Below are 13,727 nucleotides of genomic sequence, written 5' to 3' on the forward strand. Positions count from 1 at the left end.
CATCTCTAGTTAAAGCTCTCCTTAAGAGGAACATTAACCATGGCTTACGGTGATAAAATGAAACTAAAAGCAGAAACTGAGGAGCACCCACAAGGCAATTGTCGAATCTTGGGGTGATTGCTGATGGTCACGGCGGGAAGTGATGTAGGCGGGGTAAGTGGAAGGTTGATTGGAAATGTCATAATCCATGCATTGAAACGGCCAAATGGGGTTAGGTTGAAGGACAAGGTAAGCACAAGGTTGGTTTGTGTGAAGGAGTAAGCTTGAGGAACCCTAACAGGCTTTTGAGGCTTGAATTTTGGCCTTCTCTCCCTGTTACCTTCATTTGGGTGTGTGGGCATTTGGGCAGGTTGGAGGTTGGTCTTGCAGGTAAGCAAGCTCACCCTCCTCATTCCACATTCAATTTCTGTGTTGGGTTCTTCCCAATCTCCTTGTTTACTTTTCTTCCATCCTTTTTGCGTTTTGGGTCCTTCCCACTTTTGTTGATCTGTAGAGTTTCCATGTTCAGCTTCCTGGTTGCTCACTCTTCCCTGCCCTGCCCCCTTCCAGGATGAAGCACAACAACGTCGTGCCCAATGGGCACTTCAAAAAGGACTGGCAGTCCTACGTCCGTACCTGGTTCAACCAGCCTGCCCGCAAGAAGCGCAGACGCCTTGGTGAGTCCCTGTCATTGGATCTTGTTTGAAAAGCTCAATCTCTTCGCCTCTTCATTTTGCTGAAAGACTTGTTCTTGTAGCGCGACAGAAGAAGGCTGTTCGTATCTTCCCTCGTCCTACCAGTGGTCCTCTTCGACCTGTCGTTCATTCGCAGACTCTGAAGTATAACATGAAAGTCAGAGCTGGTCGGGGGTTCACTCTTGAGGAGCTTAAGGTCAGTTTTGTCTGGATAACATATATCAAGTTATCATATGTTTTGAGAGTCCAGCATGGCAAATGTAGCAAGCTTTGCGGGTGAAAGGATGCGCACCCAAAAGTAAGTTTGTGTATTTTCGTGGGGGTTTTGAAGTTTGTGGATATTAGGAATCAAGTATCTAAAGAGCTCTCTCTCTCCGGGAGCTTCACCTTTGTACGCTGTTACGGGTCTGGTACTCATGATGGAACGAATATCAAGTTAAGAGCATAGTTATAAATTCGTAGACGGTGCAGCAGAAATCTGCAACTTTGGCCAAATTCACCTATCTACACCCAAAATATAGTCAGTTGCCCTTTATTACGTGCTAGTTAGTCTCAATCAACGAAAGAAATGCGCGAGTTTTTCCTCTTTTTTTATTGCATCTTCCTATATTGCATCATTGTACGTTCAAGCAGTTAATGGTGACATGGTCATATTTTCAGAATTGAAAAAGATATCAATCTTCATGTCATTGAGAAGTAAGAACTTGAAATTTGATTCTTGAAACATATATGATATTACTAATTCTGAAACTTAACAACACTTCAATGTACATTCAAGAGTCAATGGTGACATGGTCATATTTCAGCATTGAAAAAGATATATAAGTTATGAATCATGGATCATGATTCATGTCAATATATCACATGAGTCATGAACTCATGACAAGTTACAAGAGGTTCAATTTTCAAAGTTGAAATGATGCTAATACTGAATAGGTACTCTGGTGTTGTTGAAAATGTGAAAAAAGAGTACATAGCAAAATATGAAGTACTGAAGTAGCCAAGAGTCAAGACTCAAAAAGACTCAAAATATGAAAGTACTACTAACAAGAGTAGCAAAAAGAGTCCTCAGTCAACGGTCATGACTCATGAGTCATCCTCCATATCCTCCTTATCCTCGCTCTTGCTAGCATGGATGACTCCTCAAATGTGTCATCATTTATTGGAGGTGGTGCATCACTGCTACTTGCATTTGCTTGAGGTTGTCTAGCACTGGTACTAGCCCTCTTTTAAGATAGTGTCGCATGAGATGGAGCTGAAATCTCCTCCTATGGCATGGAGTAAGTGTCTCTCTCCTCCTTATGAATGTCTAGAACGTCCTTGGTTTTGTTGATAACAATTCTATCTGGATTGACTTGTTGTGGCTCAAGGGGATTCCCCTTCTGCTCCAGCAATATCAAATTGCATTGACAAAAAACAAGTCTCTCCAATTGTGCAGTGGAGAGCTTGTGAAAGAGAGCCCAAGTATTCCAATTTCTCTCACACAAGCCAGAACTAGTGTCTTGGGACAAAACCTTCATGTGTCTCTGTAATTTACAAAGAAGTGCAAATATTCAATGAAAGAGACATAGAAAGAGTACAATAGAAACAACAAAATATGTTACCAAAGAAGTGCAAATATTCAATGAAAGAGACATAGAAAGAGAACAATAGAAACAACAAAATATGTTACCAAAAGAGACAAGAACCCTACCAATTCTGCGTAAGAAATGCCATACTTCTCCCACGAGGAAACTGGCTTCAGGTGAGTGTCACGAAGCAAAGCAATTGGTTTTCCAAACATGGAGATACTGTTGCGGAACATGAGACGTTGATCCTCGAGTGTCCTCATAAGATTTACATTACCATCCACCATTGCAGTATGCCTGGCTCTCACTTCTCCATAGAGGATGCAATATATGTGCTATGTGGATTGGCCTATGGAACCAATCCCAACGCGTGTTTCATATCTGCTTAATGTCTTGAATCCTACATAAAAGGTAAGAGTTCAAAGGTTAAGGATGCAACACGAGCTTAGCAAGCATTGCAATTTGTGTAATGGAAAATAAATAAATATCATTCAAGCAGCAAGGCAAAATATGCTTGGTTCCTAGTTAGAGAAGAACCTCTTGGGTTGTAAAACAGTGCAAGCCTCCAAGGGTTCCCCAATCTTGTCCATGAACTCATATAGAAGCCCAATGGTGCTACCGTCCATACCTATGAGTTGCAAGATACTATATAGAGCCTTTAGGGCCTTCACCAAGGCCTCTACATCTCGCCACCAATTGTCTTGCAAAACCGCCCGAGCAAATGCAATAGACTTGGGTTCATTCCTATCATCCCATGTATCTAAAATCAATTTTGTTTTTGTTTCTTGGCACCTAGAAGAGGAAAGTGAAATCTGTCAATTGGCCAAGCATCTCGCACATGTCTAGAGCCACACAAATTAGCACTTGTACTTGTCAAATTGTGATTGCAAGATGCAAGCCCCAAATCAATTGCAACTTAATCCAAGGCCATCTTGAGGTCACATTTAAGCATCATTTGATATTGCGATTTGAGAGTTTTTTTCTGGTTGACGTTTTTCATCTTCGTGACACTTTTCTCTTCTTGAATTGATAATTTCACACTAAAGTACTTTCTGATCATTGTAGGATTGATAATCTTGGGCTTTGACACTATTTGGGTCTTCTTGATTGTCAATTTCATTGCTGAACTGAGATCGAGGCTGTGGATCAGTTTCTATTGAGAAATCTAGAGGGATTTTCAGTATTTTTACATGTACCCACTCGTGGGGAGTGACCCTGGCAATGTCTTGAAGGAAGAAGCATGAAGAAAGTATGAGAACTTTGATTTCAGCCTGTTCCAGATGCTGAGTGTTGGGCACTAAACAGAGATTGAGTGAGAGTGAGAGTGAGAGTGAGAGTGAGAGTGAGAGTGAGAGTGAGAGTGAGAGTGAGAGTGAGAGTGAGAGTGAGAGTGAGAGTGTGAGTGTGTGTGTGTGAGAGAGAGAGAGTGTGTGTGTGTGTCATGGCATCCTCAGCCTGTGGCATGATGGACTGCCACGAGGCTGCCCAGTAAGCAAGCAGCCACATCAGCAGCCACGAGGAATGCCGCACAGGCAGCCACGCCAACCGTCTGCCACATGGGCTGTCATGCAAGCAGCAGCCATCTCAGCAGGCCGTACAGAGGACCACATCTGCAGGGCACCACATCAACGATGATGTCAGCATGTCGGCAGCAACATCAGGAGCAGAAGCAGGTCGGTGAACAGGAACAGTCTGGTTGGTGGGCAGAAAGCGGCCTGGTCAGTCAGTTTGAGGCCCAAGGGGGCCTATAAAAGCAGTCCCCTGTCTGCAGGTGTTTTCTACATCTTCACTCCGCGAGGGATTCGCTGGCTGTATAGTCCCCCCCCCTTGGCTGTTAGCCCCAGTTCCAGAGATCCCCTAGGCAGTAAGCTGGGTTTCTCTGGAACAGGCCGGTTTTTTCTTTCAGCCTTCTCTGGCTTTTTTTCCATACTCAGCACCTTCGGGGCTTCTGTCTTGTATGAAAATCTTTCAAGCATTAATAGAAGGTTTCTTTCTTCGAAAATTCAAAAAAAAAAAAAAGTAGCCCCCTTGGCCTTCATTTCTCATCCTTTCTTCGGGTATTCGAGCCTTCAGAGCATCAGTAGCCAGGCTTCCCCGCAGCAGACCAGCAGGGTTCCTCAGCCTCTCCAAGGATCTAGTGAGGATTCACCTCCACTAGTTAGCTTAGTCTTTTCCAGTTTTGCAGTTGAGGGTTTCAACCCCTCCGTACAGTTGCAGTCAGCCCTTTGGGCATTCATACATTTGGTTATATATTCCCCTTTGGAGGTCCACTACTTTCCTCCCCCTCTGATTCTCTCACTCACATCCACCACATCACTTTGTGTATTGAGTGCATCATTCAGCAGTTCGCAGTTAGTATTGAGCGGGAGGGAGAGAGAGAGAGAGAGAGAGAGAGAGAGAGAGTGAGAATAGCCTATCTCCCAATACTCTGCGTGCATGCGTGCATGCATGCGTGTGTGTTTTGGAGAGGTTGCTAAGAGTGCGACATAGCATGTCATGCATTGTGGTGTGTCGTGAGTGGTGTTGTGGAAGACAACAGAAACAAAGAACCTCGAAAGAGTGAAATTTTCAAAATTGGCAACTAGATCAGCTCCCAGGTCAAGTAAAAATTGATTTGGAGGTGCTAAAGCAATAGCAACAGGCTGAAAAACCAATGGAAATTTGCCCTAGAGATGTCTGGTGAATGAAACAAGGCCTAGCACTCAGCAAGAGGCAAGGATTTGGTGCCAATTTTCTGGTCTAGGTTTCAACAGCTTGAAAAATGTAGGAGCAGCCAAGATCTCAACAGCAAGCATGCAAGAATGAAGTTGCAAAAGCTATTCACGCTTGATTAGGTAAGTCCTAGCCCAAAAACTGACAAAAGCTATAAAAAGCAATCTAAAAACAAAATTGCACTTATAAATTGATTAAAATGTATTTTTTTTTTCATTCATTAAAATATTCCTAAATTGAATATCGAGAAATAGCATTAATAATTTAATCAACTGGTTTTTAATTCTCCTTTCTACGATGTCCATAATAAATGCACAATTAGGCCTAGGATATTATATTGTACCGTAGGTTTATTAGGGCCATCAAACTGGAGTGGTGAGCGGTGGAGAGGCTGAGTTGGGAGGGGGGGACTAAGCTGAAGGGGAGGGGAACTGAGCTATGCAAAGGGATAGGGGCTCAGGGAGCAGGTATTGTCTTAAGATTTTATTCTCAATCTACTCTGGAGTGGAAGACTTTTGTTTTGAATTATTTGTGGAAGTTGTCAAGAATCTTTTCATGTGCATATCCTTGTTCATATAATTTCAGGCTGCTGGGATTTCAAAAAAGTTTGCTCCGACAATTGGTATCGCAGTCGATCATCGCAGAAAGAACCGATGCCTTGAAAGCTTGCAAGTAAATGTGCAGAGGCTTAACACGTACAAAGCCAAACTTGTAGTGTTTCCTCGGCGATCCCGCAAGACTAAGGTAAGTTTTCAATCATCTAGAGCTAATGTAAGATGGATACTCTCTCTCTCTCTCTCTCTCTCTCTCTATCTCTCTCTCTCTCTCTTTCTCTCTTTTGCTTTTCTTTTTCTAATTTTCTGCTCGTTTCTTCCTTTTAGCTTTCAAATTTCGGGTAAAGTTTGGTTGCGATTTCAAAGCTTAGTAAGCACTGGGTTGTGCTTACTATTTTTCTTCTTTTTATTTTTCTCATTTACTTGCTCTATATAATTTTATGTTTGTAAGATTGGATGAAGGTATATATGTATGACAATTTTTGTCGAATGCTTGCAGGCTGGTGATGCTAGTCAAGAAGAGTTAGCAAATGCCATGCAAGTACAAGGTACAGTCATCCCTATCTTGAGAGAAAAACCAGCAGTGGAGCTTGTGGCCATAACAGATGACATGAAGGCCAACAAAGGTTACGCTAAACTTAGGTTGGAGAGAATGAATGAGCGCATGGTCGGCATTCGGAAAAAGCGGGCTGCTGAGGCTGACAAAGACGAGAAAAAATAGAGGAATTTTCCAGTTGCATGGCTGCTGGGGATTTTTGTACCTTCAGATGTTATTTAAAAGCTTTGGAACAATTCAGATTCAGTTTCCAAGCTAGCTATTTTGAGGCTTTGCCAAATTCTTAATCGTTTCACTGCAGAGGCTCTTTGTAACTCTTTAATTTGTATTTGAAGGTAAACACGGCAACAAATGCTCATTTGATTGCAATCTTCTACTTGCTGTTGCTTTCCCTGTTTTTGTGCTTTTTGCAAGGGACAAATTCTGAGTTTCCTCTCGAGGGGAAATACTCGGGGAGCAGGAATGGTAAGTGAAAATCGAGCTTACTGGTTGGAAGATATTTTCTTTGTTTTTATTATGTGATGAATTTCAGAGCTTGTAAACTTTAGTAGTAATGGACAACAGCAAAGCGCGGAAGACGGAGGGTTTTGTGCTTGGGACCATTAGTCATAGAATATGTATGTAAATAAGTAGAGCCGTGTTGCTCAAATTGCGGATGCCGGGATTCGTGCTCGGATGGTAAGATTTCGAGTTTCCCTTTTTAGGGCCCTAGTTCATATATGTTACATTTTAATGTAAATGTATGCAAACCATGCTCTAGAGTGAATGTCCATTGCAATCGTTGAATATCTTATTGCTTACATTCCGGTTATGAAACTACTTGTAGTTACCTTTTATTGAAGTGACGATTTTAGACCTGAAGGATTGGCCTAGTTGGGAAGTTTGTTGGTCTCCCAAGCCTTGGGTATACTTTGTGGGGTCCCATTCTCGAGAAAGGGAGGTACTTTCCCCATTTGTTAAGAAATTGGGAGATGCTTTATCTATTCTTTAAATATGACCCTTACAAGTTTAGATTTGATGACCCATACATCTTGTCATGTCTTCCTAGAGAAGGAGGATGATAGGAGATGGTGATGCCTACAATTTTCATAACAGCCACAAATTTCCTTGGTGTTTAGTGCATTACTCTCCTAGGACAAGCCTTTGGGGTAAGACCTTAGGATGCCACTTGTCAAGGAGGAACATGGTGTACTAAAAAGGAGCATCTATACTTTGTGGGGTCCTATTTTGAGAAATTGATGAGCACTTTTTCTATGTGTAAGAAAGTAGGAGCTGCTTTATCATAGTGAGAAATTGATGAGCACTTTTTCTATGTGTAAGAAAGTAGGAGCTGCTTTATCTATGATCTTGTATACCTCTACGTCTTTATGGTCTTGTTCATGCTCAAAACTTTACATTCAAACTTGTCATATTGTCTTGAGAGGGAAAGATGATGGGAGATGGTCTTGCAAACAAAGAAAAGCTTCAGCCATTATCAGAAGACTTCACAAAATATATCTCCTCTGTTATAGTTGCATGCTCTTTTCTATAAACATTGTAATGACTTTGAGGACACTGGGAGTGGGTTGTGCGAAGGCATGCAAGATTGTTCCTCAAGGATGCAAGTCTTTAGAAACCCAATATAGGTGCTTATGCATGGGTATTGATGACGACATAAATGTGTACCTTTTTTTTCAAAAAAATTTGTGAGCTCGTGCTTCTTCCCTTTTGTGTCATCATTTATTTTCAATGTAAAATTTTCATCTTCACAACAACAAAACTCTGAATTTGTATGATTGGATACATTCTAGTTTTAACAAAGGTACATTTTTCTATCACCTTGGTGGACATGCAAATTTGTTGAAATTTTGTCCAAGTGGTAATTAGTTCAACTAAATCAAAATATCTTAAATGCTTAGTGATACAAGTTATGATGAATTGCCTTGTGGAAACCAATAGGGTGATGTCATGGGATTTCATTTGGTCCTCCTGACATACCATTGTAGTAACGTACCATTGTAGTAGTAACAATTAACAATTGTGCAAGCAAAGCCAGCTCCCCCCCTCCCAAAAAAAAAAACACACCCCCCTCCCCCCACGTGTACGCGCGTGCACACACCAAAAAAAAAAAATATTGGTCCCTTTTTTTACAGATAGGGGATACATCAACATAGAAATTGCTTAGAGATGGGTAGGGAGAGTTCTCAATATTGGATCGCTTGACCTCATGAACAACATTAGAAATGTCAATGATGGTCATTTCTCTTTGGTAGGCGATTTACTTGGGTCTAACAAAAAAGTTAGGAGACACGTATATAGAAAAAGGTTCTACTTGTATATAGAGAAAGGTTCTACTTTTTACCCAGGTCAAACATGAGTAATCTGTATATAGAGAAAGGTTCTACTTTTTACCTAGGTCAAACATGAGTAATCTTCATAATTTTGGGGAAGGTAACATTATATGGTCTAACTTTATCGTTTTATTAGCTAGCACTGATTATACGAATAATAAGATTAGAATTACTAATAAACTAAGAGGACTTAGAAACAAATATCTTAAAACTATATTTACACCACATGCAATTCATGTCATCTGTAACATACATAGTAGTAGTATGCTTTATGTAGGACAATCCTCTCGTGTGGCTTTTATTCGTTTTCAAGAACATGTTAGGGAAACTACTAGGAAAGTGGTTATGTGGCAATGGTAAAATCTTGTTTTGAATCTTTTTGTTGCTTTTCTATAGAGGGCCATTTTAATAATAACAAGGATTTTTACAAGGTTGCTCGACCTCGTGAATTGTTTTGGATGAGGACTTTACACGCTTTCTTCCTAAGAGGTTTTAATTTGGAAGGAAAATCAACTCCTTGTAAGAGTAAAAGAACATATAAAAAGAATCCCATGATGTGGAGAACTCATAGAAAGCCCTTTAATATTCCCTATTACCAACATAGTGATATACCTACCCTTGTATGGAAACCAAAAGTTACATTGTGAAATTGTCCTAGTTGTCCTGCAATCTCACATGTTAATTTGTGATTTGCATCCCACGCTACCTTTTCCTCCAATTCTGGTTCTCTTGACTTCCTTAGTTCCAAGAGTGCTTGCTTCTCAAGACTATAAAATTTATTGGCTTAGGAGGCAAGTACCTAAGCAATTGTGTCACAATGCGGGTGACATCTTTTAACATAGACCTGCTCAATTAGTTCATTAGCAAGCTCTTTGCATGCAATCTAGGTGCAATATCAATGCACGAGTTGGGTCGTGACACATCATGTTCACATCCCTATGTAGCTTTCTACTAGTGAAGTATATTTTTTCATCAGTGCTATTGTCATCCCTTATGGACAATGCATGCATTCATTTCTAAAATTCATTTTTGGATTATAATGTGCAATATTGTCTATATTTGTGCTTACAATGTGGTGTGTTCCTTCTACATCCCTGCCTGCAAAAATGTAGAGCATTATATCATTCATTTAGAGCATGGTTGTTTTCATTTCTCGTCAGGCAAGGTTTTCCCATGGTAGGGCTCTCGGGATAAACTTTGAACAATGAAGTTGGTAACTGCATCTATTTGTTTGTTGCTTTCCAAAATATGTCCTTATAATCGATACCTTCACATCTCTTGCTTTCTTCCTCTTGTTTTATGTTATATTCTCTTTCCCAAGCAAGATACTCTTGTGAACCACTATTATAGCATCTTGGTTTCTTAGCAATGTTTTATGTTATATTCTCTTTCCCAAGCAAGATACTCTTGTGAACCACTATTATAGCATCTTGGTTTCTTAGCAATGAGTCGACATTGTATAAATGTTGTTGCAATTAATATATTAAATGTTTCTTTTCTCTTCATAGACAACGAAGCATGCTAATGCATAAGAATAAAAATGTCCACATCATCTCCCAGAGAAGATATGTTGATATTTCTCCTTTAAACACCACATGTCCTCTTGTAGTTTCATGTGGCCATGATGGCCTTCACCACGTTCCTATCACTTTTTCAGTAGATGAACACATCTAATTTGCACTCACCATTGGTGTAGTGGACCTTATCTTGGAACATACAATCATCATATAGCATCTACTTGTGATAGGTCATGATGGGTTATCCCATATTAGGACATGTAATTTTCTTGATATTAATTGGGAAAAATCCACTTTGCGAGAGCATGATTGTGAGAGCTAAAATATAAAAGAAGTAGGTTGACGTGAATGAGTAGCAAGCCAATGTGAGATGATTCACAAGCCTCCAATCAGCAAACATGCTAGCATGACATCCTTCTCAATCTATTTGAATTGATACATAATTATAGAAGAATAGCGGAACATAAAATTATCTTAAGGGAAAATCACATTGAGAACTCCCACTTGGACTATGCTCGTGGGTTTTATTGAGAATATTCAAAGCTTATAATTACAAGCATACATTGTTTGAAGTCCAAGGCATATTCCTTCTCACAATGTCAACAATCATAGATACTATTTTCTTGGTGACTCATACATGCATGGGGCATTGGGAGTTCGTACTTGAGATTCACAAGCTCTCTTCCTTGGTACAACATCTCAACTTGTAGAGATGATGCTTTTTCCCTAAGTGGATTATTGAAAAGAGACTACTAAGCAGCCTTGCTATATCTAGCATGTAGAATTGACATAAAGCAACACTCAATATATTCTATGGGGTCAAGCAAACACAATTCTTCAATTCTCTAACCTCCTACTACATGTAGACTTGGATGCTCTAGCTTATCTCCTGTGTGTTGACAAAATGTAGACCTTCATAGGTTTGCATTTTTTTCTAGCTTGGAGCTTGAACAATGAAGGGATCCAAGGGGACAATTTGCGTTTGATCTTGGGTAACTCTTGATTGTTGTGTTGATAACCACAATCTTGGGGTAGGGAAGTAAAACCGGTCATCAATTGCACACAAATCAACACAAATAGTTGTCTATCAAGAATATATGTATATTCAAAAGAAAGCCAAAGTATCCACATCATTCGCACCTAGCTTAAAATTTATATTAACATAAAAAAGGCTTCAAAGGACTTGCAACCATCCTTTTGATGCCATGCTTGAATAGGTGGCATGCCCATGCTGTAGTGCCTTGCATGGGCACTCATGGCAGAAGGACAACTACTATCCCCAAATGCTTAGAACCTCAGTACTCTTCTCAAAATAGTAATTGTGAAAGATAGCTGAGGCATAGCATAATAAGCTATGTGTAAGTCCAAGGATCTTCTCCTTTGTAACTATTACAATACAAAAATACATAGCCCCATTTTTATACACAGATGAGGAGCATCAAGAGGGATGGTTATAGTAGAATTGCCCAAGGGAGGCTTGCCAATCCACTGCAATGCATTTGCTTGTCATCAACAACCATAGTTTGCAAAGTAACTTTTAGCTAGCGATTGGTAAAAGGGTGGCATTCCAATTCTCTATATCACATGTGGAAAAGCAAAGATGGGCATTTTCTTTTACCCTCCAAACTATGGGGCCAAATCTTTTGGTGTTGATAGTAGGGCTTCATGGCGGTTTCCAACCCTCCAAATCACCTATAGGCAAGGAGAACCTTTAAGCAATCATGAAGAATAATAGCATGCACAAATTTCCCCTGTTGGTCCATGTGAATTTGTGAGAAAATGATGCAACTTGGTAGACTATTCATAGTGTTAAGAAAATCTTCTTGAGTTTCATTTTTTACATAAATGCTCTTGATGGGTAGAAGTGGGCTAAATGCCAAGCTAGCTAGGGTTAGCTTGTGGGATGCAGAAAGCGAGCAATTGGTTAGGTGAGATAGATTAATATATGGAGGCAAAAGTACTATAAGCAAAGGTAAAAACCACATGGAAGAAAATTGACAAGCTTCTTCAAAAATGTTAGAGGAAAAGGTGCAAAGGCATTGAAGAAGGTTGCAAAGTGTTAGAGGCAATGTGGAGCTGGTGATGATTAAGTCATCAACATAATGCACATCAAGAATTGTGTCTTTTGTAGTCTTCTTGACATAACAAGAAGGATCTAAATTTGATGGTTGAAATCTGGCTGCTAGGAAATGACTGTGCATCCTTGGATTCCATCCACATGGTGCTTGTTCCAAAATATAAAGTGATTTTTTGAACTTGTAGACTTTCATTTACATCCCACTAACAACATATTTTGGACTTTGGGGCATGTGCATCTCCTCATCCAAAAAACAATTGAGGAAGGAATTTTTATCCAACTTGTGGATGGACCCATCATAGCGTGAAGCAAGAGCTATGGTTGTCTAGACTATGGCCATCTTTGCAACTGTTCCAAGGGTCTCTTCATAATCTCTACCATACTCTTGGACATATCCCTTGGTTACCAACTTGGCTTTTGTATTATCAACCTTGTCATCATCAGAGATGAGATTGACTTTGTAGAACCATTTGCATCTTATGCTTGTTCTCTGTGGCAAGATCTATCAAGGTCCAAGTTTGGTTTTGAGGAAGAGCATTGTACTCTTCATTCATTGCATGTGGAAACTTAGTGCTTGTATCCACTGCTGCAAAGACCTTGTCTTTGTCTTTATTGTGATGGTTAGTTTAGACTACACACTATCTAATGGAGTAGGAAAAGAGATTCATTGACTCATTGGAATTGAGGAATGAGTTGGCATAGATACTATAGTCAGACTATCAAAGTATGACAAAGCCTCATCGATGATAACATCTCTTGAGATGAACACTCATAGTGCTTGGACGGATTGAAGAGTTTATATGTCTTTGATTCTTTGGAAAACGTTGTGAAGATGCACTTGATTGGCTTGAGATTAAGGTTGTTAGTGCATCTGAAACATGAGCACAAGCAAGAGAGTCAAACACTCTCAAGTGAGTGACAGAAGGCTTAATTCTAGAGTGAATGCCTCTTTTAGTGGCATGTTATTTTCATCAAGCATATATCTAGTTGACTCTGCAATAAATATAATTCGGCACTCGTAGACTCCCATAATGCCTCTTTTAGTGACATGTTATTTTCATCAAGCATATATCTAGTTGACTCTGCAATAAATATAATTCGGCACTCGTAGACTCCCATAATGGGATTATGAATTAGCGTCTGATCCCATAATGGCTACAAAAGGCATTGAACTCTACAGACTTGTATTTCCCTACATTATCACAATGGAAGAGCTGGATATGCTTGCTAGTCTTCTGTTCAACCAAGGCTTTGAAGTCTTTGAACACACTGAATGTGTCAAATTTCTATTTCAAAAAGTAGATCCAAGTCTTCTTGGAGTAGTCATTAATGAATATAATGAAGTATAATGATTTCTCGATAGATTGTGTCGAAGCATAACCCAATTGATTAGAATGAATGTTCTAAAGAGCATCTATACTTTGAGACTAAGATGTTGGAAATGGTAGTATATGGTACACCATGTAATAAGACTCACAAACATCTTTTTGGAAATACACCAATGGAAGTCCTTGTACCTTTTTTTTCTTCTTGAGGGACACAAGGATTTGGAAGTTAAGGTGTCCATACCTTTTGTGCCACGCTCTATTGAAGTAGGCATCTTGAGGTGATGATAAGGATCTTGGATCATAATAGCTAAAGATAGCTTGAGCATATGGCCGATGTTACCTTGACCAATGATGGACTTGGGACTCATAGTTTCCTCATTATGCATCCATACTTGTTGAAAACAATGTTGA

General features: G+C 39.8%; 1 protein-coding gene across 3 annotated transcripts; it reads left to right on the forward strand.

The window, feature by feature from the left end:
* The first annotated feature begins 246 nt into the window (after positions 1–246).
* On the forward strand, positions 247–6,531 carry LOC147893251 (large ribosomal subunit protein eL13z-like). 3 transcript variants are annotated; one of them, XM_087385607.1, is made up of 5 exons: positions 248–369; positions 550–656; positions 737–870; positions 5,540–5,698; positions 6,008–6,433. In XM_087385607.1, the coding sequence occupies exons 2-5, from the start codon at positions 551–553 to the stop codon at positions 6,227–6,229; spliced, it is 621 nt and encodes a 206-aa protein (XP_087241733.1). In that variant the 5' UTR covers positions 248–369; position 550; the 3' UTR covers positions 6,230–6,433. The 3 variants fall into 3 exon arrangements, with proteins under 3 accessions (XP_087241735.1, XP_087241733.1, XP_087241734.1); XM_087385608.1 differs by having other exon boundaries at positions 297–415; positions 6,008–6,434; XM_087385609.1 differs by lacking the exon at positions 5,540–5,698 and having other exon boundaries at positions 247–369; positions 6,008–6,531.
* Positions 6,532–13,727: the final 7,196 nt, after the last annotated feature.

This window comes from Dipteris shenzhenensis, chromosome 15 (genome assembly GCF_047967505.1).
Source record: "Dipteris shenzhenensis isolate YYH24624 ecotype China chromosome 15, Dip_SZ_1.0, whole genome shotgun sequence".
NCBI lineage: Eukaryota > Viridiplantae > Streptophyta > Polypodiopsida > Gleicheniales > Dipteridaceae > Dipteris > Dipteris shenzhenensis.